Consider the following 21,566-nt stretch of genomic DNA (forward strand, 5'->3'; position numbering starts at 1 on the left):
TTGCTTTAAAATAAAGTATTAGCATTCACATGGATTGGTCCTTTGAGACAAGTACAAAACTAAACAGGAAGTTTCCACAATGTGGATATGGTTCTTAGCCAACATGATGTACACAAATTCGTGCGGTGCAAATGTCTTTAGTAAATGGAAATTTTCATTTTGACTGCAGCTTAAGAAAAGATTCATATATTTTTTTGCTTTTCCATCTATGTACATGTAGTGACAAGTTTTCTCAACAACGATTTATGGAATAGGAAAATAGCTTATTTGTAAGTGCCATTTGTATAAAGGTAATGACATGAAGAAAAAGCTGGAACAAAAAAGCTGGGCAAAACCTCTGCCTCACTGATGCGTCTCCTTAAAGTCCATCATGAAATTGGCCAATTTCTGAACCTCTTCTGTAGTAACGGCATTGTACAAAGAGGCTCGGATTCCGCCCACAGACCTAAACACAGAATAGAAATATAATGAGAAAATTGGCATGAATGCATATCATTTGAAAAGGGACATGAAAATGCATAGGATGGCAAATATTGTCCATACTAAAGCCTCATTAATCTTAGACCCAATATCTAATCCATTTTTTTTTTGTTTTTAAATGCATCAAATTGCAAACAAGACGCAGCCTATGCCTTACAAAATAAACTGCATATGGTATTACTTAGTGTCAAGCCTTACAAGGGCCACCACCTGCTCCGTTTAGCATTTCTCTTACCTGTGTCCTTTCAGCGACATCATTCCAAGCTCTGCAGCTTTGTCAAGAAATTGTTTTTCCAAGGCACTGTCACCATTAATATTTCCGATACGGAAAGGAATATTCATTCTGCTCCTACTCTTTTTCTCCACTGGACACCTGCAGAGAAAATGATTCTGTAATTAGAGGTATTTCACAAGCAAAAAAAACAAACAAGATTTTATATATATATTCTAGCATTAGATATAAAAATGGCTGTGTGTGCAATAACAATGCAGTCGGTTACAATGGGAAAAAACAGACTTCATCCAACACAGCAAAGTGGTAATAGCTAGATGTACTAGATGTCTGGCTTGGTCCAACCTTACTCTCATGCAGCAGGAACCTGTTTGTATGTAGGACTGTAATTTTGAGTTATAACATCTCCAGAACTGATTCAACACACTTATCACCAAACAAATTAAGAACAAGAAGACAAAAAATAACTTACACAAATAATCCATTGGATTCATCAATAATATTATAAATAAGTTCCGATTTAATGATGCTCAGTTTCTCCATGGCAGCAGCACCACCATTATTTTTAATCCATTCTAAAACCAGTCCCATGATATAAATACTGAAAGACATAATGAAAGGCATATTAAAGCATACAATTGGTGTGCCACAATATGAATGGTCTAATGCCCTCAGTAGAACTGGGTTCTCCACGTCCATGTCACACAAGAGTTCACCTACCTGAAACATGGAGGAGTATTGTAGAGAGAACTGTTTCCTGCCTGGATTTTGTAATCCAGAATTGTAGGGCATTCCTTCAATGCAAACCCTAATAAGTCTTCCCGTACAATGGCAACAGTTACACCAGCACAACCAACATTTTTCTGAGCACCAGCAAAAATCAAGCCAAACTAAAAGAAAAAAAAATGATTGCAGATACAAGTAATATCTTGATATATTAACCACTAATAAGTGGGATAATTGGGCTTGGAAGAATAGTTTTTAATACGTGTTGGAGTCCACTCATCGTGTATTTCACTGCATGCAAATTGGATCAAACATGCATTCAAATTTTCTTTTAAGAAAATTAAGATAATGCCCACATCTCGCCACCCCTAATATGTTTGCTTCCATGATCCCTGTCTCGCTCTGCATAAATACACACTATATGGACAAAACTTATTGTTGTGGTGTTGCATTCCATATACAGACATTAATATGTAATTGCCCCCCTATTGCATTGCATTGCCTAAAATGTATTGGTATGCTGAAGGGGACATACCATGACATTTTGGACAATGTTGTGCTTCCAACTTTGTGGGAACAGTTTGGTGAAGGCCCTATCTATTCCAGCACAACTGTCCCCGGTGGGCAAAGCAATGTCCATAAAGACATGGTGTGGAAGAACTTGACTGGCCCACACAGAGCCCTGACCCCAACCCCACTGAACCCCCTTTGGGAAGAACTGGAACAGAGACTGCGAGCCAGACCTTCCCATCCAACATCATTGCCTGACCTCACAGATGCTCTATTGGATGAATGGGCAAAAAAATTCCCCACAAATACTCCAAAATCTTGCTGAAAGCCTTCTCAGAAGAGTTGAAGCTGTTATAGCTGGAAATGGAGGTCCAACTATATAGTAATCTCTATGTATTTAGAATGTGATGTCATGAAAGACTCTGTTGATGTAATGGGCAGGTGTCCCAATGCTTTTGTCCATGTAGTGTATATAAGCATACCATACCAAACAAACTGCAACACAAGGCGGTGATAATGTACTGTACCTTGGAAATATCAATTGGTTTAGACAGGAAATTCGAGGACATATCACAAACAAGCACTGCTCCTTTAACATCAGGAACAAACTGAAATTCCACACCATGGACAGTCTCGTTAGCACAGTAATATACATAGGAGGCTTCAGGATTAAGGTTCCAGCTGCTTGGATCAGGAATCTCTAAAAACAGACATATTAATTGCATTAAACAAATGCATACTCAGTGACTGTACTAGACATATCAATTAAGATTAACAGGATTTTCAGATTAAAAATTGCAGTCTAGTTGCCTGAATGTTTTATGTTATAATTTTTTTTTGTTATACGGTATTTTATAAAATGTGTACTGTTTCCCCAAGCACACAAAGTGTTGTACTACTCTTTGAGCATATATACTGTATATATATATATATATATATACATAAAGCCATAGTTCTTGTCACTTCTTCTATACAAACGGATTGCCGCATATGCCGTACCTGTGTAACTTCCAAGCTTGGGGTGAACAATGTTCACTTTTCCATATTTCTCTGCCTCTTTGGCTGCCTTCGCTGACCACGCTCCAGTAACCACATAGTCTGCACATTTAGCTTCTTTTAAGCCAATCAGATTAAGAGGAACAGCACTAAACTGCCCACTTCCACCTCCTTGGAGGAAAAGAACTTTGTAGTTCTCTGGGATATCACTGCAGATATGAAAGGAGATGAACATATTACTTATAATTAGGCTCATCCTATCTCTCTCTCCCAGGTACAACTAACCTTAAGCACACCCCTGACACCATACAGGTTCAGACACACAAGCTAACATCATATGCTCACAAACACTAATAACACACATGCACTATATGCTGAAACACCCACACTAATACATTCCAACATCCCAAATCCTCCAGGTTGCGGGAGCGGGGTCTTGACACGCCCTGCTCCCCGCCCATTTTCCATTTAAATGAGGGGTGTTTCCCACTGACATCAGTGGAAACGCCCTCCACATCAGCGGAAACGCCCACAACATTGGAGAAAACGCCCACGACGGCAGCAGGACAGCCCGCTGACATCAGTGGGCAGTCCTGGCCGCATCCCGCAAGGGAAGGCTCCAGGTAGCCGGAGCCCAGGAGTTCCCAGCTATGATTATATGCCTTGCCTTGCGGCAATATGCACAAAAGAATATTTCTTTGGTATTATAAAGCTGTATATAAACTACTTGTAAAACCTATTGCACACGTTAAATCTAAATTTAACAGGCTACACAAAAATACAAACTGACACAGTAAAGGCTCTCAACGTAGTCTGTTTTTGTGTATAATGATAATTAAAGTATTCAAAGGTTAACACCTTTGGCTTTGGGGTATATGTTTATCTGTTCCGTGCATTTGGCTACACATATTTTGCAGGAAATGGTCTTTATTGTTTCTTGTTAAATACCTATCATCTTTTACCACTTTAATGCCAACACAACTAAACCCAAAAATATACTTACAGCAACTCTCGGAGGAAGATCTCAGTAGAGTTCAAAATCTTTGTGAAATCAGATGATCTGTGGCTCATTTCTGTAAAAAAAATGCATAAAATTAGGTCTATGCTAAACACAGTAATAGGTCACATTGGAGAGGCTGGAACTTGGCCTTGTTTGATTTATCCCATTAGCACATACCTAGGACACTAATCCCAAGTCCTTTATAGTCAACCAGCTCTTTCTGTGCTTCCAGCAACACCTGTAATATAATTCAATTACAAACATTACTTACTTGAAGATTTAAAGATAAAACATGTCACATTTGTAGACTCATTTTAAATATCCACAAAATGCACAATTCTGTTTTCTTTATATAATATGACACTTTGATGTATGAGTGAGGATGAATCAGCACAGCTGGCCCATTCAAAGTACACTGCAGCCATCATATGAACTCTTAATATACATATTTTTGTAGCCCCCTTTAAATGTTCTTGGTGACCCCCTTGCATGGGGGGATTCTGCAGACCACTTTGGCAGGGGTCCCTGCATTTGAAATAACGCATACTAAAGTACTCAAAATAATTTTATATATATTTTTCTTTGGTGGGGCTGCCTATTACATTAAAGTGTCTCTTTAAAGCAGCCAATCAGTGGCAGGAAGCCATCAGGGATCTTGCCAGGGCAGGACTGGAGATGACCGTCAGTGAGTACACCACTTGGGGCGCAGATCTGTTCAGCCAAACACATTCCCTGCCAGTCAACAAGATGATGGACAGGGAAAGAGCGTTTGAGCACTTGAGGGAAACAAATGTTTGAATGGACCCTGCACTTTGAAAGGCCTGCATTTGCATTTGGATACGCCACACATATACAAAGTGGCAGTACCTGGTGTTACATGTATGGTATGAGAGTTTACTTCCCCATTAACATAGGTGGAATGTTACATAACCCAATATTAGGTACGTAGGTAGAAACATCAGAGTAACATCACACTGGCTAAACCAGTTAGAGGGACACTCCAGCCATCACATGCACTTCAATGGTTTCAATCAGCAAACCAGTGGTGCAAAATGCCACGCAATGGAAATCTAAAGCCTTGCAGATGCAGCTTCCTTTTTTTCCCAAATTTGCAAAATGCACCAAAATCACGGACCTTTGGTTGATTATTCTTGTGCTTCAGCATGAAAGCCAATAGCTTATATTACGCTCTGTTCTAATTTGCACTAAGATGAAAGGTATATGCCGTTCCTACAATCAGGTGAAGAAAGAATAATTTTTCCATTTGCCATTTTAGCTTCTACCATCCGATCACACACAACTGTTTTTTTTTTTTTTCTTTTTCCAATTTGCTGAACAGGGAAACCAGTGAACCCAAAACAAGCTCAACTGCTGAAGCCTGGAAATCTAGCTGACGGAGCAGAAACACTGGAAGCTGGGAGAGATGCTGCCAGGGAAGCCACGCCCCCACCTCTCACAGCATTGGTATAAAGCTGATGCAATCCCTCCCGGCATTCTCTCTTATGCAGGAGAACAAGACACCATTGTATGCCCCGGCAATCTGCTTTACGGGCTGCACATCTGAATACAGTTATTGCGAAGTGCATTCCAATACCAATGACACACTCCTACCGTGTGCTGCGCAGTGATTGTGTGCAGCCCGCTAAGGCATGCGGTAGATTACAACGCACACTCATTGCACAACTAGGCTGATGCCACCTGCCGTGGCACGCCTGCCCAATGGTGCCGTACAGGTGATGGGATATAATGAGACATGCTGCAATGGGGCCGATCTAGATTGTAAGCTCCTATGAGCAGGGCCCTCCTCAGCTGTTGTTTCTGTAAGTCAAATTGTTATGTTATATACTACTTGTTACGTCGGCTCTGCCCACTGTACAGCGCTACGGAATATGATGGCGCTATATAAAACAATAAATAATAATATGTTATATGGATACCAAGTCTGCCTGGGAAATATCAGTCATTTAAGCAATAAATACCTTAAGGCAACTATAGAACATGCTGCAAAACACATCATGTTCAGTGTCATGTAACTCTGATAACCTGTGCGACATGGAAAAGGGCCCATGATAGACATGGGTTGCTAAAAAAATTAAGGAGCACATAAAGCAAATTCCGTTAACACAATTCTTCACTATCATGTATGTTCAGAGATCATCTGATCATTCTACACCGAACTGGTCATCAGAGCGCATATAGATAGCCACATGCCAGGGATGGAGGACAAACAGCAGTGGCCACCTACTGACACCATCAGCAGCACAGAAGCGAGGTCCTGTCTGAAGATCGCCTTATGCACTGATGGCTTTCAGCCAAGAGCGAGCTACCTACGATGCGGATTAAAGCGCAGAACCGCTGGATTACATAGAAAGTCTATGTCTGCATCCCGATCAGTACATCGCACGCAGACTTCGCCGCCGCACCGTATTCATACTGCGACAGTTTTACTCTGTTATGTGGCTTCATTACAACATACGGAGCGAGCCGTCTAAACGCACTTACCGAGGGTGGGAGCTTGGCTGGACCAGCACCGAAATTCAGAACTTGCCTGTAGATGTCCATGGCTGTAATAACAAGGGGTATTTGGAATATACTGGCTAACCCTAACACCGCGAGGAGTTACGATTCTGGAAGAATGCAAGATTCTGACTGCCGCAGCTTCCCAGCCCCTCCATCTCATGCTCTCCATAATAAACAGCAACCGGCCCGCACGCTATTGGCCCGTTTCACATGGTGCTTTCCATTACGGTGTTCTGATTGGCCGAGCTCAGATTTATGGCAATTTCATTGGTCTTGTGAGCACGAGCTGGGTCCGTGATCACTGAAAAGCGATGCAAGGGTGATTTGAGATTGCACCATCCAGCAACAAACCAACATGTGGAAGGGGCGTGTTGCTATGGAGCTGTGCTATGCTGGGATCTCTCTTCAGATCAGACATATACATATATTTTAATATCGAAGCAACAATCCAACAGTTTTATGCAGTAAAAGTCTCTCCTGTTCCTTTGCACCATTTCCTTGCCCCAACGCCTTTGCTTGCAGAAGATGTTTTTGACAGGACACATCTCCAGCCCCGGAATGGGAATGAAAAGCAGCCCTGGAAATAGTTGGACAGCAGCCCCCGTATATTTTATTGTATGGTTGTGCTCATGTGCCCACATGTCACGCCAGGGGTGTAAGTAGAAACCACAGGGCACGGGTCAATTTGTGCACCCCAACGTCACAAGCAACATGTCCCATAGTGCCACCTTTGCCCCCAAACAGCTTGTCTGTGCCATATTTGCCTCCAAACAGCTTGTCAGTGCCCATGGAGCCGAGTGGGGGCAACCGGCACTTTTAAAGGGGCGGCCCTTTTTTTTTTTTTTTTTAAAGCGAGAGAGAGAAAGGGGCGCCGAGTGGTTTTCGCTTACCAAGCTGTCAGTACCCGCTCGGCGCCCCTCTCTCCTCTGCGGCGAGTCTCCCTGTTCGGTCTCGGTGCCGGCTTGCAATGCTGAGTGCCGGAAGATTTCCAGCGCTCAGCATTACAAGCCGGCACCGAGACCGAACAGGGAGACTCGCCGCAGGACTGCTGAAAGGTAACTACAAGGGGGGGGGCGTTAGGGACGGAGGGAGAGGAAGGGTAGATAAGGGGGGGGCGGCATTTTAAAATTCGCCCCAGGCGGCATTTTGCCTTGGGCCTGTCAGTGCCCCTGAAACAGCCTGCCTGTGCCATTTCTTTCCCCAAACACTTATACATTAATTCGCTCATTTACGCATTCACCTTCCTGGACATCCCTTACCTCACCTGCAGTTTTCACTGGTCCTGGTGCCGGGTGAGCAGCACGTTGATGTCTATGTGGCCTGATGATCACTCAATACCGCTGTGGCATTCGCACACAATGCACGGTAACTGAGGCAGTAGGAATCTGGGCGGGAAAGGAGAGTTTCCTTGTACAGTCTGCAAGTGCCACAGCACTAAGCTGAGGGCCCGTGTTAGGTGGCCGTCGGGCCACATAGACATCAGCGCGGCCCGGTGCTGCTCAGCCAGTCCCCTGCACATCTGCTTGCCACAGCATGCATGCAGTACACTGGCTTGTACAAGACCTCTACGGATCTAACGAGACCCCATGTATGTATACACAGAAAATGCTTGCACTGATTATAGCAGGAAGGAAACCACCTATGCCATTGGCATGGGAGTCCTTCAGAGCTTGGTGTGCAGAGAGGCACCTTGGTATTCTTAAGTCTCCCCAGGTTTCTCCTAGAGGCAGCCCAATATTTCTAGGGGCCCAAGAGTGGTGTTTAGGGAAGTTCCCTACTTCCTGTCAATGGCCATTTCCCCCTCCCCTATACAAAGCAGTTGGGGCTAGGCCCATCTGTAATGTATCTGCCCCCCCTTTCATGTCAACCCCACCCACCAATGCTGTTAGCCCAACCTACTGATCATTCGTGCCCAGCGATATTATCAGTCTAACCAAAGAGGCCGCAGCCTGGAAGTTCGCTTGGGATGGTAAAGAGTTTTTAAAAAGTGCTGATTACTTTTCCAGTTTTCCAAAACAGTCATCAAAACATTTAAAACCCACATTGCAAGACGTAGTACTCCAGATGCTCCATGGAGCATGTCGTTCTTCAGAAGCATTAAAAATTTCAGTAAAGAATGGGACTTTCAGCATCAGACGTCATCTCCTGGGTACCATTCACAAAATGGGAAAGCAGTCTTCAGTGAAAACTGTGAAAAGAAAAATACAAAAGGCAAAAACAAGCAGGCCTACAATATTGTAGTATACAATTCAGCCTGTTTCATATCATTATTATTAGTTTTGTTAATATAGTACATATAGTGCAGTGAATTTCAGACAGTTGGGCACTTGAAGTCAAGGACATCCGCCATGGGTGGAAAAGTTAATTTCATCACTGAGTGTAAAGCAGTTTGTGGATTATGCGGCATCGGACTATGAGTTGTGAGGCTACCTTTTTGATCACACGTATAGCACTGATCTGTATGTTCCATCAGTGCTAAAGTATACCACTTCAAGGGCGGTACATTGTCTTGTCTATCTCCCCTTTATAGCTTATGATGGCACTTAAGTGAGAAGCATCTGGCTTTTCTGAAAGCTATGTATCATCTGGAGATTATAATTAGTGTTGCTAAGAAAGCAAGGGATCCGTCTTAAACATTTAGCATAAAACATTACAAACATTCACCCATTTCACTTATACATTGCTGAGGTCACTTACCTAGGATGAAGTCTAAAGCCTCTGTAGAAACTTAGTTTCAGAACTATCATACATAATCAAGTAACAATTGCCTAGAAGTATCTTCCAAGAATTACCTTGGGTCTGGTATGGCTAGTCCATCACACAAGGACCATATTTTACCAAAATGTTGAAATGTATTGCTAACTTCCAGAAGGAAATTATTAATCGGGATTATTCATCCCATATAATGCAGAGAAATACTTGTTGGCTAGCATCATGTAACATTAGGTAGAACTTGGTAAATATAGATGATATGGATTCCTTACACAAGTAACCAGACTGCACATTTATCATCTCATCCAACAAAATTCAGCGCTGGCTGTAATATCTCTCTATTGCTGAAAAAAGCACGCTTTGCATAAAATCTTTGCAGAATTTGCAGCCCGGGCAAGCATCTGCGTTCCATGTGCCTTGATCTAGGCCTGTGGGCATGTTGTGAAAAAACAGAAGCAGACATTTGGTTGAAAACTATACGGATTAGCATGCCTGGCCAATTCACTAGGATGTTAACAATTTTATTAGGGCAGAAATAATTTGAAAAGTTTTATTTTACTTCTGGTCTAATAACTCTTATGTAAAGCACCAGTCTGACAGGCTAGGAAATAAAATTGAGCTAAAAAAACCATTCCGTACATATTATAGGCTAAGGATGCATTTTCTCCACCACTAGGTGGCAGCACATCAGACCTAGTGCATGCTGGCAAAGAGGAGCTGCGTTTAGGGTGTTCTCAGGAGTTGCATGGAAGGGGCTAGGCATTTTTAGAGAGTGCATACCTTGCTAATATGTGACTTTTGAATTAGTTATTGAATATGAAACAATGATGGCTGTGCTTCAGACTAATGTGAAATTCTCATAGGTAAAAGTTCCCGTTTTATATATACTTCCATATTTGAAGTGAAGCAGACAGGGTATTGGCCTCAAAATAGAACTAGACAAAATTCAGACAAATTCTTTGTTTTTGGTCCATTTGTTTTCACCGACCGTTTCCGTGTCCCCGTCTCCTTGCCCCGCAGCTCCACTTCTTCTCTGAACTCTTCTTCTCCTTTCTTCATCCATGTTTCTGTAAGCCTGGCTTCCTGGTGGCCTTCTGCAAAAGGGGAGAGCCTTCAGGCACACCCTCCCACACATATAATTAGGTGGCTGGCTTCAAGAATTGCCCCAGGACTGGCGGCCTAGAGTGAAATCTCTGTATACCCCAGTAGGCCAGTCAGGCCCTGGATCAGAATATAGACAGATATGCGGAGAAAGAGAAGCATTTCTGCACCTATCTTTCTCCATGAATCTATCTGCATATATACATTTGCACGAAATTGTTAAAATTAAAACTAAAGCCTGTCTGGGAAACCCGTAGTATGAATTTGTTCTATCATTAATATGGTCTGCATTCCTGCTTACATTATTTCCTTCTGGAGAAGACACCTTTGGGGTGTAACTTTACATATTTTTCTATACCAGACCAAAAAAAAATACTCCTTTTTCTTTTGGGCTAATACAGTTATATCCACTTATCTTACATTTCAGAAAGAGCTTTCCTTAGGCCAAGCTAATTTTAGATGTTGCACAACTCTTACATATAATAATTTGCCCTTCCCAGGCAATTGTGTCTATAATATTACTAGCTCATCCCAGATAAATATATGTCGTATTTAAATTGTTGTTACTTATCTCACAGATAATGCTTAACTTTTCTTTCTAGTACAGTAATGAGTCTTCAAGGGACAGTGGATATGTTGGCATATGAGTGAAGTGAACTTCTTCATGACGTTTATCGATCAAAGGTTGAACATTACTGCTTGAGGAAACTGACACTGTATTTTCTGTAATTTTTTGAGGAAATAAATTAAGACTTGACTATGTTATAAAAGTTGGGATAATAAAACATCACGCACAATGTGATCCAAATGTCTGCATCCACTACCACATCTTGCTTTTATTTCAGGATTTATTAAAAACAAATTTTTTGGCAAGATACACAGCAATTCTCAAACAAAAATACAGAATTTGTACGAAAAAAAAGAGCATAGTGGAAATTAACAACATTATTCCAGCACTCCTTTAACCCCTTCGTGACAAAGGCTGATTTAACTTTTTGTACCCTTCGTGACAATGGCCGTTTTAACATTTCTGCGCTGCTCGTGTTTAGCTGTAATTTTCTTCTTTCCCGTTTACTGAACCCACACACATTAGATATTGTTTTTTTCAGGACAAGAAGGGCTTTCTTTAGATGACATTGTTTTGATTGTATCATATTATTTACTATTAAAAAAGTATAAAATATGGTGAAAAATTTAGAAAAAAGACTGTTTCTAACTTTTAGTTGAAAAATCTTTTACTCATCTATAAAAGGTAATGAAAAAACCTGCTAAATAGATTCTATTATTTGTCTTGAGTTTAGAAATACCCAATGTTTTTATGTTTTTTTGCTTTTTTCTGCACGTTATGGAGCAATAAGTACAGGTAGCGTTTTGCTATTTCAAAGCCATTTTTTCCAGATCTGGTAATTCTTCCCCCCATGTGCCATTTCGGGTATCTTTGAACCCGGCCAATGCAATTTACCCCATCAAATCATATATTTTTGAAAACTAGACAGCCCAGGGTATTCCAAATGCTGGTATTTTAACCCTTTCCAAGCACTTATTCTACCATCAGCCTTTGTCAAAGTTTATGGTAGTAATTTTTTTGCATTTGTTTTTTCACACACATTTTACTTTAGGTATGAATAAACAGGTTCTGGTATATGTCACTATCATAAAACACCCCAATATGTGTTTAGCAACATCTCCTGAGTACAGCGATACCTCACATGAATGATTTTGCCTGGCTGTTTGGGGGCAAAAGGGCCACATTTGGGGCATGCACATTTTTCAATGTTGAACTTTGGCATTTGGGGATCTACTGCCCATGCCCTATTTGGTACATCTTTGAGCCGGTCCATTTCAGTGTGCCCAATAAAGCCATATATTTTTGAAAACTAGACACCCCAGGGTATTTTAAATGCTGGTATTTTAACTCTTTGCATGCACACATTTTACCACCAGCATTTTTTTAAAGTTTGCAGTAGTATTTTTGTGCGTGTATTTTTCCCACACACACCTACTTTATGTATGAATTTACAGCTCCTGGTATATGCCGCTGTCACACGGCACCCCAATATGTGTTCAGCAACATCTCCTGAGTACAGTGATACCCCACATGCATGGGTTTGTCATTTTTGGGGGGAACTAAAAGGCCACATTTGGTACGTGTGCATTTTTCTAATTGGAAATTAGATGTGTGGCCATCCTTCCCCCCGTGTTAATTGGGACCAATTTACCCCATCAAATCATACATTTTTTTAAAGTAGACACCCCATGGGCATTTAATATGCCAGTATTTTAACTCTTTCCATGCGAGAATTGTTTTAAGCTAATATGCTAATTTTAGGACTTGCTCACAAAAATATATTTTTTATATATATATATATATATATATATATATTTATTTATTTTTTGCCTTTTTTTTTTATTTTTTAACATTATTTTTCAACTTGAAGGTTCTCCTGATAGTGACATCAGTGGGAAATTATTTTTACATTTTACTGGTTTTTTACAATTTTTTTTCTAATTATTATTAATTTTATTTTATTTTTAATTTGTTTTTTCTAATCACACTGTGATTAGAAAGCTGAGCTCCATTGACTTGCATGGTTGAATGCAGTACCTATATTCAACCTGCAAGTGGAGCCAGAGTTCTCTAGAGGGTCTGGAGACCGTCTAGCGAACTTTTTAGTCTTTATTGTTTTTTTTTCCCGGGCCGCCGCCATCTTGCTGATGGCGAAGATCACCGGCAGCTCCGGAGCGGTCACAGTCCATACCCAGGTAAGTGTTTGGTGTCGCTGGATGCCTCCTGATCGAGGCATTCCAGCGACATCATTTAAGTTTAGGAGGCGATCGTTGATCGCCTCCTAAACGCTTTTAAAACGGGTGTCCGCCGCCATACAAAGTATGGCGGATGTTGACGCCCCGGGGAGGGGCCAGAGATGGCCCCTTTGTGCCGATAATGGCGTTGCTGAATGCCTCGAGGTCGAGGCATTACAGCAACGCCGTTTCGGTGCAGAAAGCGAAAATAGATCGCTTTCTGCACCCGTTTAAAGACGTGCCGGTCCTGGCACGTCATTTGTCGTTATCGACTTGAATTTCCGTGACGTGTCCGGACCGGCCATTGTCATCAAGGGGTTAATGTATCCCAGATAGTCTCTAGGGATTTTTACAGTGTGTTTTTTTTCTTTTCAAATGTTTCCAAAGATGTTCAATGGGGTGGAGGTCTTGTGATTGCGGTAGGTCCTGCCTTGGACTTCAGACATGCTTGGCAGAGGTTGCATTGTGTCTTTAGGAACGCTATCCTCCTGAAAAAAATAATTATCTTCCACATAGCTTTAGGCCAGAACAAATGGCGTGCATCTGTATGAACTCACCAATTGCAAACAAAAATTTCACATTTTGAACAGTCAGTAAACAAGAAGTTTTTCCAGTGTTCCACTGAAATTTTTGTTTTGCCTGTCCCATGCTCGATGACTGCTACAGTTCCATCAAGGCCTGCCAGTCTTCTTCCCACTATGCTTTTGCTTACTTTCAGGGGGAAAGATAGATAAGCAGGGGAGGGCATTCCAGAGAATAGGGACAGCCTTTGAGAAACCTTGCAAGCGTGCATGAGAACTAGAAATCAGAGGACAGGACAGAAACATTTGATCCTTTAAAAAGTCCCTCAAGACCTGCTTCTTCACCTTCACCTACAAACGTACATGTTGATGCCCTTCCCATCTTCCCTAGCCCACTTTTCCTAGTCCCTCTCCTACTTATTCTAATGTGGTTGGTCCATCCCTAACAGTGGCACTTCTTGGGTAATACACCCTACCGCCTTTTAGTTTGTAAGCTTGTTTGAGCAGTGCCCTACTTACTCTTTGTTTTGAATTGTTACGCAATTGTGTTATGTACCGTTTACTCATTGTACAGCGCAGTGGGATATAACGGCACTATATAAAACAATAATACATTTACAGCTAAAATCAACGGATTTAGAAGGGCTGCAATAATATTCGTATAAGGGGTATACCAGTGGAGGTTTTCAATGTGTATCAATGTTAAATACAACTCACATGTCTGTCTTGAAATTTTATAAGCAAATGGTGTCTGAATAGCATATTCATATAAACAGAAATTTCACTTAGAGATAACAATTTGTCTTCGTGTTAAATAGAAACGTAGAATTTGATGGCAGATATCCATTTGGCCCATCAAGTCTACCAATTTTTCATCTTCTTCTGTAAATGTCAACATATGTGAGTGAGGCCAGTTTATATAACATCGTAAACACGTGAAAAGCGTTATTTGTATTGTGCCTTCAATCATCATCATGGTTATTGACTAATGGAACAAATACACTTGGCATCTGTGCGCATCAGGAGCTACCTGCCAAGTTCACCGTAAAAAAAAGAAGGTCTCCTGAATGCTGCTGGTGGTTGCAGCAGCTTCCTAATTACTTCAGCAGCCGTCTCATTCTCATGCGTTTCTCGTTTTTAGAAAAATACGTGCAGATGAGGAGAGTGATAATGGTTAAGTTATCTTGCAATCTTATGGGTTCCCTTTAAGCAAGCTCTGCATCACAACACAATTTTTTATTTTAAACTTATAATGTACAAAATGGTTCTATTAAAAATATATGAAAAGCTTATATTGTGTACAAAAAAAAAAAAACACAAACCATTAGACATGAACTAAATAGCTACTGAAAAGAAAGTGGGCAAAAAATCTATACATAAAAATAAATTAACAGCTCCATACAAGATATAAAAAGTCAAATCTTCAAATAACCTGAGTAAGTCAGGTTTTCATTAACTACAACTCCTGTAACTTTTAAAACCATTGTATTAGCAACTTACTAATTACATCGGTCACCAAACAAATTGTAAACACTTGGCGCACGCTACATACTCTCTTGTGAGCCTCTGCTCCGGCTTCCAAAAGAATTAATATTCTCTTGGATTTCTGATTCAGATACGTTGGCATCAGAAACGAGGGGAGTTCTCACATCATTTTGATTTCTAGCTACAGAGACTTGAGGATCAGCGCTATTCGTCCCTGCAGACAGGCTTCTTTTTGATGAATATTTTCTGTCCGTCTCACTGGAGGATGCTGTGGACTTTTTACTTGTGCTGCTTTTTTTACTCCTGCTGGAATCTGAAGATGAACATTCGTTATCGGTTTCTTTTTTAAAACAGTCTGCATCTTTGGTATTTTCCTGCACAGATGATACCCTGCTGTTCTTGTATCCCTCACCATCCTTTATATCAAGATCAAAACCCATTTCTTCTTTGCTCTTCTGGTAGGTAGTATGGGATTCATCTAACTCCAGAGGAATAGGGGAAGCACATGATTCAGACAGACCTCTAGGGTCACCTTCCAGAGTTCTGACAGGTTGCTAGAAAAATATATATAAAAAAAAAAGATCAAATCTAAATATAAGATGAAACAGTGAAAGTGGGATATTGATCCGTTATATTTTAATATTGAACAAAAACTAGTGAGTTTAACAGAGCTGTACCTATCAAGACCTAAATACATATACAGACTATGAGGTTCAGGTTTCATTAAAAAAAACAACTAATTGTTGTTTGTTTATAGTACACTATAATACTTTTAAATTATCAAAAAAAGCAAGTGTAACAGAAGCGTCTTCAAACTAAAGAGGGCACTGATTACATCGCCAAGGTTGAAGCAAATCAGGTCCTAGGCAGAGATTCATGTATTACAGTTCAGAAAACGGCAAAACACACATTATAACATTAACTTATTCACCTAAAAAGAAATAAAGCAAAGAAACTTTATATTAACCCCTTAAGGACCGGGCTCATTTTTCGTTTTGTACCCTGTGGGACCGAGGATGTTTTGACACTTTTGTGGTGCTTGTGTTCAGCTGTAATTTTCTCCTCACCCATTTAGTGTACCCACATAAGTTATATATTGTTTTTTTCAGGACAAGATGGGCTTTCTTCAGATACCATTATTTTGATCGTATCATCTTATTTACTATAAAAAAAATAAAAAAAACATGGTGCAAAATTGAAAAAAAAACACATTTTATGACTTTTATTTGAAAAATCTTTTACTCACCTAAAAAAGCAAGTAAAAAAACTAGCTAAATAGATTCTACTACTTGTCCTGAGTTTAGAAATACCCAATGTTTTGATGTTTTTTTGCTGTTTTTTGTAAGTTATAGGGCAATAAGTACAAGCAGCGTTTTATGATTTCCAAATCTTTTTTAACAAATCTGGTCAGTCTGCCTCCATCTCCTCTTTGGAACATCTTTGAAGCCGGTTAACTCAATTTAACCCATTCAAACCATATATTTTTGAAAACTAGACACCCCAGGGTATTCCAAATCCTGTTATTTTAACCCTTTCCATGCACCAATTATACAACTACACTTTGTCAAACTTTGTAATAGTAATTTTTTTTATTTTTTTTTCCACACAAATTGTACTTTAGTTATAGATATACAGGTGCTGGTATATGTCACTGTCAAACAACACGCCAATGTGTGTTCAGGAACATCTCCTGAGTGCAGTGATACCCGACATGCATGGGTTTGTCGGGTTGTTTCAGATTTAAAATGCCACATTTGGGAAGTGGGTATTTGAAGTGCTTTTATTTTAACTCTTTGTTGAGATTTTTGAGAAATTTTAGCACTTGCTCAAAATAATAAACTTTATTTTTTAATTTAATTTTATTTTTTTAATACTTTTTTTATATTTTTTTTTACACATTTTGCTGGTACTGGATGGTTCATCTAGTGACATCACTGCATAATTATTTTTAAATGTTAGCACATTTTTTTTAAATTTTTTTTTCCATTTTTTATTTATTTTTATTTTTTTTGAATATTTTACTAATCACATAGTGATTAGAAAGCTGGGCTCCATTGACTTGCATGGTTGAATGCAGTACCTGTATTCAACCAGCAAGTGGAGCCAGTTCTCTAGAGGGTCTGGAGACCCTCTAGCGAACTTTTTCGTCTTTATTGTTTTATTTCCCGGGCCGCCGCCATCTTGCTTGATGGCGAAGATCACCGGCAGCGGCGGCTGTGACCGCTCTCCGGAGCGGTCACAGCCCACCCAGAGGTAAGTGTTTGGTGTCGCTGGATGCCTCCTGATCGAGGCATTCCAGCGACACCATTTAAGTTTAGGAGGCGATCGTTGATCGCCTCCTAAACGCTTTTAAAACGGGCGTCCGCCGCCATACAATGTATGGCGGCTGTTGACGCCCCGGGGAGGGGCCAGGCATGGCCCCCGATGCCGATCTCGGCCTTGCTGAATGCCTCGACATCGAGGCATTGCAGCAAGGCCATTTAAGCGAAGAAAGTGATCCTTGATCACTTTCTAAGCTTATTTAATTTTTTGACGGTTCAGGACCGTCAAAGGTCATTTAGTGACCTTCTTGTTATGACGGTCCTGAACCGGCAAAGGTCGCTTTCTTCAGATACCATTATTTTGATCGTATCATCTTATTTACTATAAAAAAAAATTAAAAAAACATGGTGAAAAATTGAAAAAAAACACATTTTATGACTTTTATTTGAAAAATCTTTTACTCACCTAAAAAAGCAAGTAAAAAAACTAGCTAAATAGATTCTACTAATTGTCCTGAGTTTAGGAATACCCAATGTTTTTATGTTTTTTTGCTGTTTTTTGTAAGTTATAGGGCAATAAGTACAAGCAGCGTTTTATGATTTCCAAATCTTTTTTAACAAATCTGGTCATTCTGCCTCCATCTCCTCTTTGGAACATCTTTGAAGCCGGTTAACTCAATTTAACCCATTCAAACCATATATTTTTGAAAACTAGACACCCCAGGGTATTCCAAATGCTGTTATTTTAACCCTTTCCATGCACCAATTATACAACTACACTTTGTCAAACTTTTTAATAGTAATTTTTTTTCACACAAATTGTACTTTAGTTATAGATATACAGGTCCTGGTATATGCCACTGTCAAACAACACCCCAATGTGTGTTCAGGAACATCTCCTGAGTGCAGTGATACCCGACATGCATGGATTTGTCGTGTTGTTTGAGATTTAAAATGCCACATTTGGGAAGTGCGCTTTTTTTGTCCATTTTGGAAAGTCTGTACCTGTGCCCTATCTTTGAGCTCAGCCACTCCAATTTACCCCATCAGCCATTTTTTTTTATATTAGACACCCCTTGGGTATTTGAAGTGCTTTTATTTTAACTCTTTGTTGAGATTTTTTAGAAATTTTAGCACTTGCTTAAAATAATAAACTTTATTTTTTTATTTTATTTTTTTAATACTTTTTTTTTTTTATATTTTTTTTTTTTACACATTTTGCTGGATGGTTCATCTAGTGACATCACTGCATAATTATTTTTAAATGTTAGCACTTTTAATTTTTTCCATATTTTTTTTTTTTTTTTAATATTTTACTAATCACATTGTGATTAGAAAGCTGGGCTCCATTGACTTGCATGGTTGAATGCAGTACCTGTATTCAACCTTCAAGTGGAGCCAGAGTTCTCTAGACCATCTAGCGAACTTTAAAAACTTGTTTGTTGCTTTTACAGGGCGGCCGCCATCTTGTTGATGGCGAAGAACACCGGCAGCTGCGGCTGTGACCGCTCTCCGGAGCGGTCACAGCCCACCCAGAGGTAAGTGTTTGGTGTCGCTGGATGCCTCCTGATCGAGGCATTCCAGCGACACCATTTAAGTTTAGGAGGCGATCGTTGATCGCCTCCTAAACGCTTTTAAAACGGGCGTCCGCCGCCATACAATGTATGGCGGTTGTTGACGCCTCGGGGAGGGGCCAGACATGGCCCCCGATGCCGATCTCGGCGTTACTGAATGCCTCGACATTACAGCAACGCCGTTTAAGCGAAGAAAGTGATCGTTGATCACTTTCTAAGCTTATTTTACTTTTTGACGGTTCAGGACTGTCAAAGGTCATTTAGTGACCTTCATGTCATGACGGTCCTGAACCGGCAAAGGTCGCGAAGGGGTTAATAAAGCATTAAAGCAGAGCATATGAGTTTCATATGTTCAAATTAAAATGTTTCACAATTTCATATAGACGTGTCTGAAGTTAGAATGCATAAATAAATAAAGCTATGGAAGTTTTTTGTATTGTTAATATAATAACCATTTAATTTTTTTCCACGCAGGCAGTATAACCTGCACCTGGTCATTGAAGAAAACATTAAGCGTGGTTAACCGGTTTGCACTGTCTAAAAAAAGATCTGTCTTCAAAAAGTTAAACATTTCTCAGGTCCTAATCCTGAAATGCTGTCTCCTACCTGAGGAATCATGTAGGTTCCATGCAGGTTTTGGCGTGTCTCGGTATATGGTTGGTGAGATCTACTAGTGGAAGTCATCTGAGGATCCCCTGGCAATGCAAAATCCGACTGATTTATGCCAGCAAGGGTGGCAAGTTGCCCCAAGCTGCAATAAAATGTGTACATGATACCATGAAATATAAAGAAAAGGACAAACTAGACAAGTACTAAATAAGGAGACATTTTTCATTGTTACAGTTCATGAAAAGGGCCACAGCCACATTGTGTCTTAATACACACACATCAACCTCTATCTCTTGTTTCATTCTAGAACTCTACACAGTCCCAGAATGAGAATGGCTGGGTTGATGGCCACCTTAGATTGTGGTGGAGGCTCCACCAGATGCACCGCTTTAAAAATGTATTCCTACCTTTAAAAGAAGAAGAAGAAAACTGCACCATTTTCTTATTTGGAATCGATTACTGTAAACATTTGGTGAGTTCCTAATCACCATGATTGCCTCTTGACATCACACACACAAACATTTGGAAAGCATTTATTTCTTGCACTGGGGCTTGACATGCTTAGGTAGTGGCATATAGGAAGATGACAACTTAGATCAAAAGAATTGTGCTTCTCACAAAATTAGCAAAACTGCATGGCTTGCACAAAACATAGCATATGAAAAGGCACAAGTTATTTGTACAACTACTTGCTAAACAACAATAAGGGAAAGAAAGCATTCAGTTTCAGGGATCTAGATCTCGATTAGTTAAATGCCCTAATGAAAACTGGTCATCTTCCATGTCTAACAGAGGACAATAGCCCAATTTTCAAGAGAAAGAATAATAGTTAAATGTGCATCTCTATCACTTGTTTCAACATACAGGTTCAAGTCTTCAATATTTCAGTGATCATGTATTCCACATTATTTGCTTTGATTATTCAGTGTGGTGAAGGATTGAGCCTTGGCTGAATAGCAGGCGTGCATCAGGAGGGGAGCATGAGGGGTAAAGTCTTTTGCGACGTCTGTGTCTTCCTAACTTCTCCGCCAACTGATAATGCTGACCTGTCTCCATTCATGTAGCTCCACTTCTTCTCTTGCCTCTTTTTATCCTTCTGTCTTCTTTCTTCACCTGCTCTTTCTCGTATCAGCTCTGTTGACCAGGTCTCCCACAGCACTTCCTCAAAATCACTGTTTGGGATACTACTGTGCCTGAAGCTCAATCTTGTAGGGTCATGCTACATTGAGTGTTTCAGCCCTCACCGATCCGAATGATGGCTGGTACTTTTTGGAGGAAAACGTGGCAACCCTAGACCCAGTACAAACCTAAAGACAGGGCTACCTTGCCCTCTCCCACCATCCTACCCCATGCACAACATGCTCTCCAGTGCCCAGAAAGGGGTCATACATGGGTAGCCAGCCATGAGGACCTAGTCCTGGCTAGCGGGCAGAGTGGGTCAATGCTTGCCCTGCTAGATCAGGCCCCATAAACAAGCACTGGTTGAACACCTAAGATGGCTCAAAAACACTTTGCCATGAAGTAAACCATGTAACAAATAAGTCATCTGCTATTGGGGGGGGGGGGGGGGGTGGTACCAGGTTTATACATCTGCATTATACTGTATTGTCTGCTAGTATTATAGAAAAAAAAAATTGTTTTTGTATATGCACTGCACATGAAAATAAAAAACTTGTTGTTCACACTGGCTTATAAAACCATACACAACACAAAGACAAATAAATACGTTTCAGGTTTTAAAGAAGTAATACATTTGAAAACTGGCGCACTGATGAGTGAGATTTTCCAGGTCACCTAATGGATTACAGTTTGTAGTCACAGCACTTTCCACTGCACAGATCAAATATCAGTCTAAACGGATTACACAGAAGACCTGATTTGCACTCTAAGATGGCCGAAAGGATTGTTATCTATCAGAGTTAATGAATACCTTAATTAGGCTGGGAGAAAAACAATAAAGCAGCAGAAGGTTACCTGCATCAAACAGTTCTATCTCATGTGGGTAGTGCAGCCAAGAGTAATCTGGAACAGGGCCCT

At 40.3% G+C, this 21,566-nt stretch overlaps 2 protein-coding genes across 2 annotated transcripts in view; both read right to left on the minus strand.

Annotated features, from left to right (window-relative positions):
* Positions 1–342: 342 nt before the first annotated feature.
* On the minus strand, positions 343–6,506 carry LOC149300577 (phosphoserine aminotransferase-like). The gene is made up of 9 exons (XM_089485177.1): positions 6,447–6,506; positions 4,122–4,182; positions 3,948–4,017; positions 2,948–3,153; positions 2,476–2,648; positions 1,433–1,602; positions 1,185–1,313; positions 716–853; positions 343–445 (listed from the first exon to the last, which is right to left on the minus strand). Exons 1-9 carry the CDS (start codon positions 6,504–6,506, stop codon positions 343–345), a joined length of 1,110 nt encoding a protein of 369 aa, XP_089341303.1.
* Positions 6,507–15,144: 8,638 nt separating this feature from the next.
* LOC149300578 (centrosomal protein of 78 kDa-like) overlaps positions 15,145–21,566 on the minus strand; it is a 30,941-nt gene continuing 24,519 nt past the window's right edge. Inside the window, exons 13-14 of the mRNA XM_089485051.1 lie at positions 19,527–19,671; positions 15,145–15,639 (exon numbers count right to left, since the gene is read on the minus strand). Of these exons, the coding sequence (XP_089341177.1) occupies positions 15,145–15,639; positions 19,527–19,671 (640 nt within the window). The remainder of the gene's footprint in view (positions 15,640–19,526; positions 19,672–21,566) is intronic.

This window comes from Sceloporus occidentalis, unplaced genomic scaffold (genome assembly GCF_023333645.1).
Source record: "Sceloporus occidentalis isolate IW3139 unplaced genomic scaffold, rSceOcc1.0.p SCAF_24, whole genome shotgun sequence".
In the NCBI taxonomy this organism is placed as follows: Eukaryota; Metazoa; Chordata; class Lepidosauria; order Squamata; family Phrynosomatidae; genus Sceloporus; species Sceloporus occidentalis.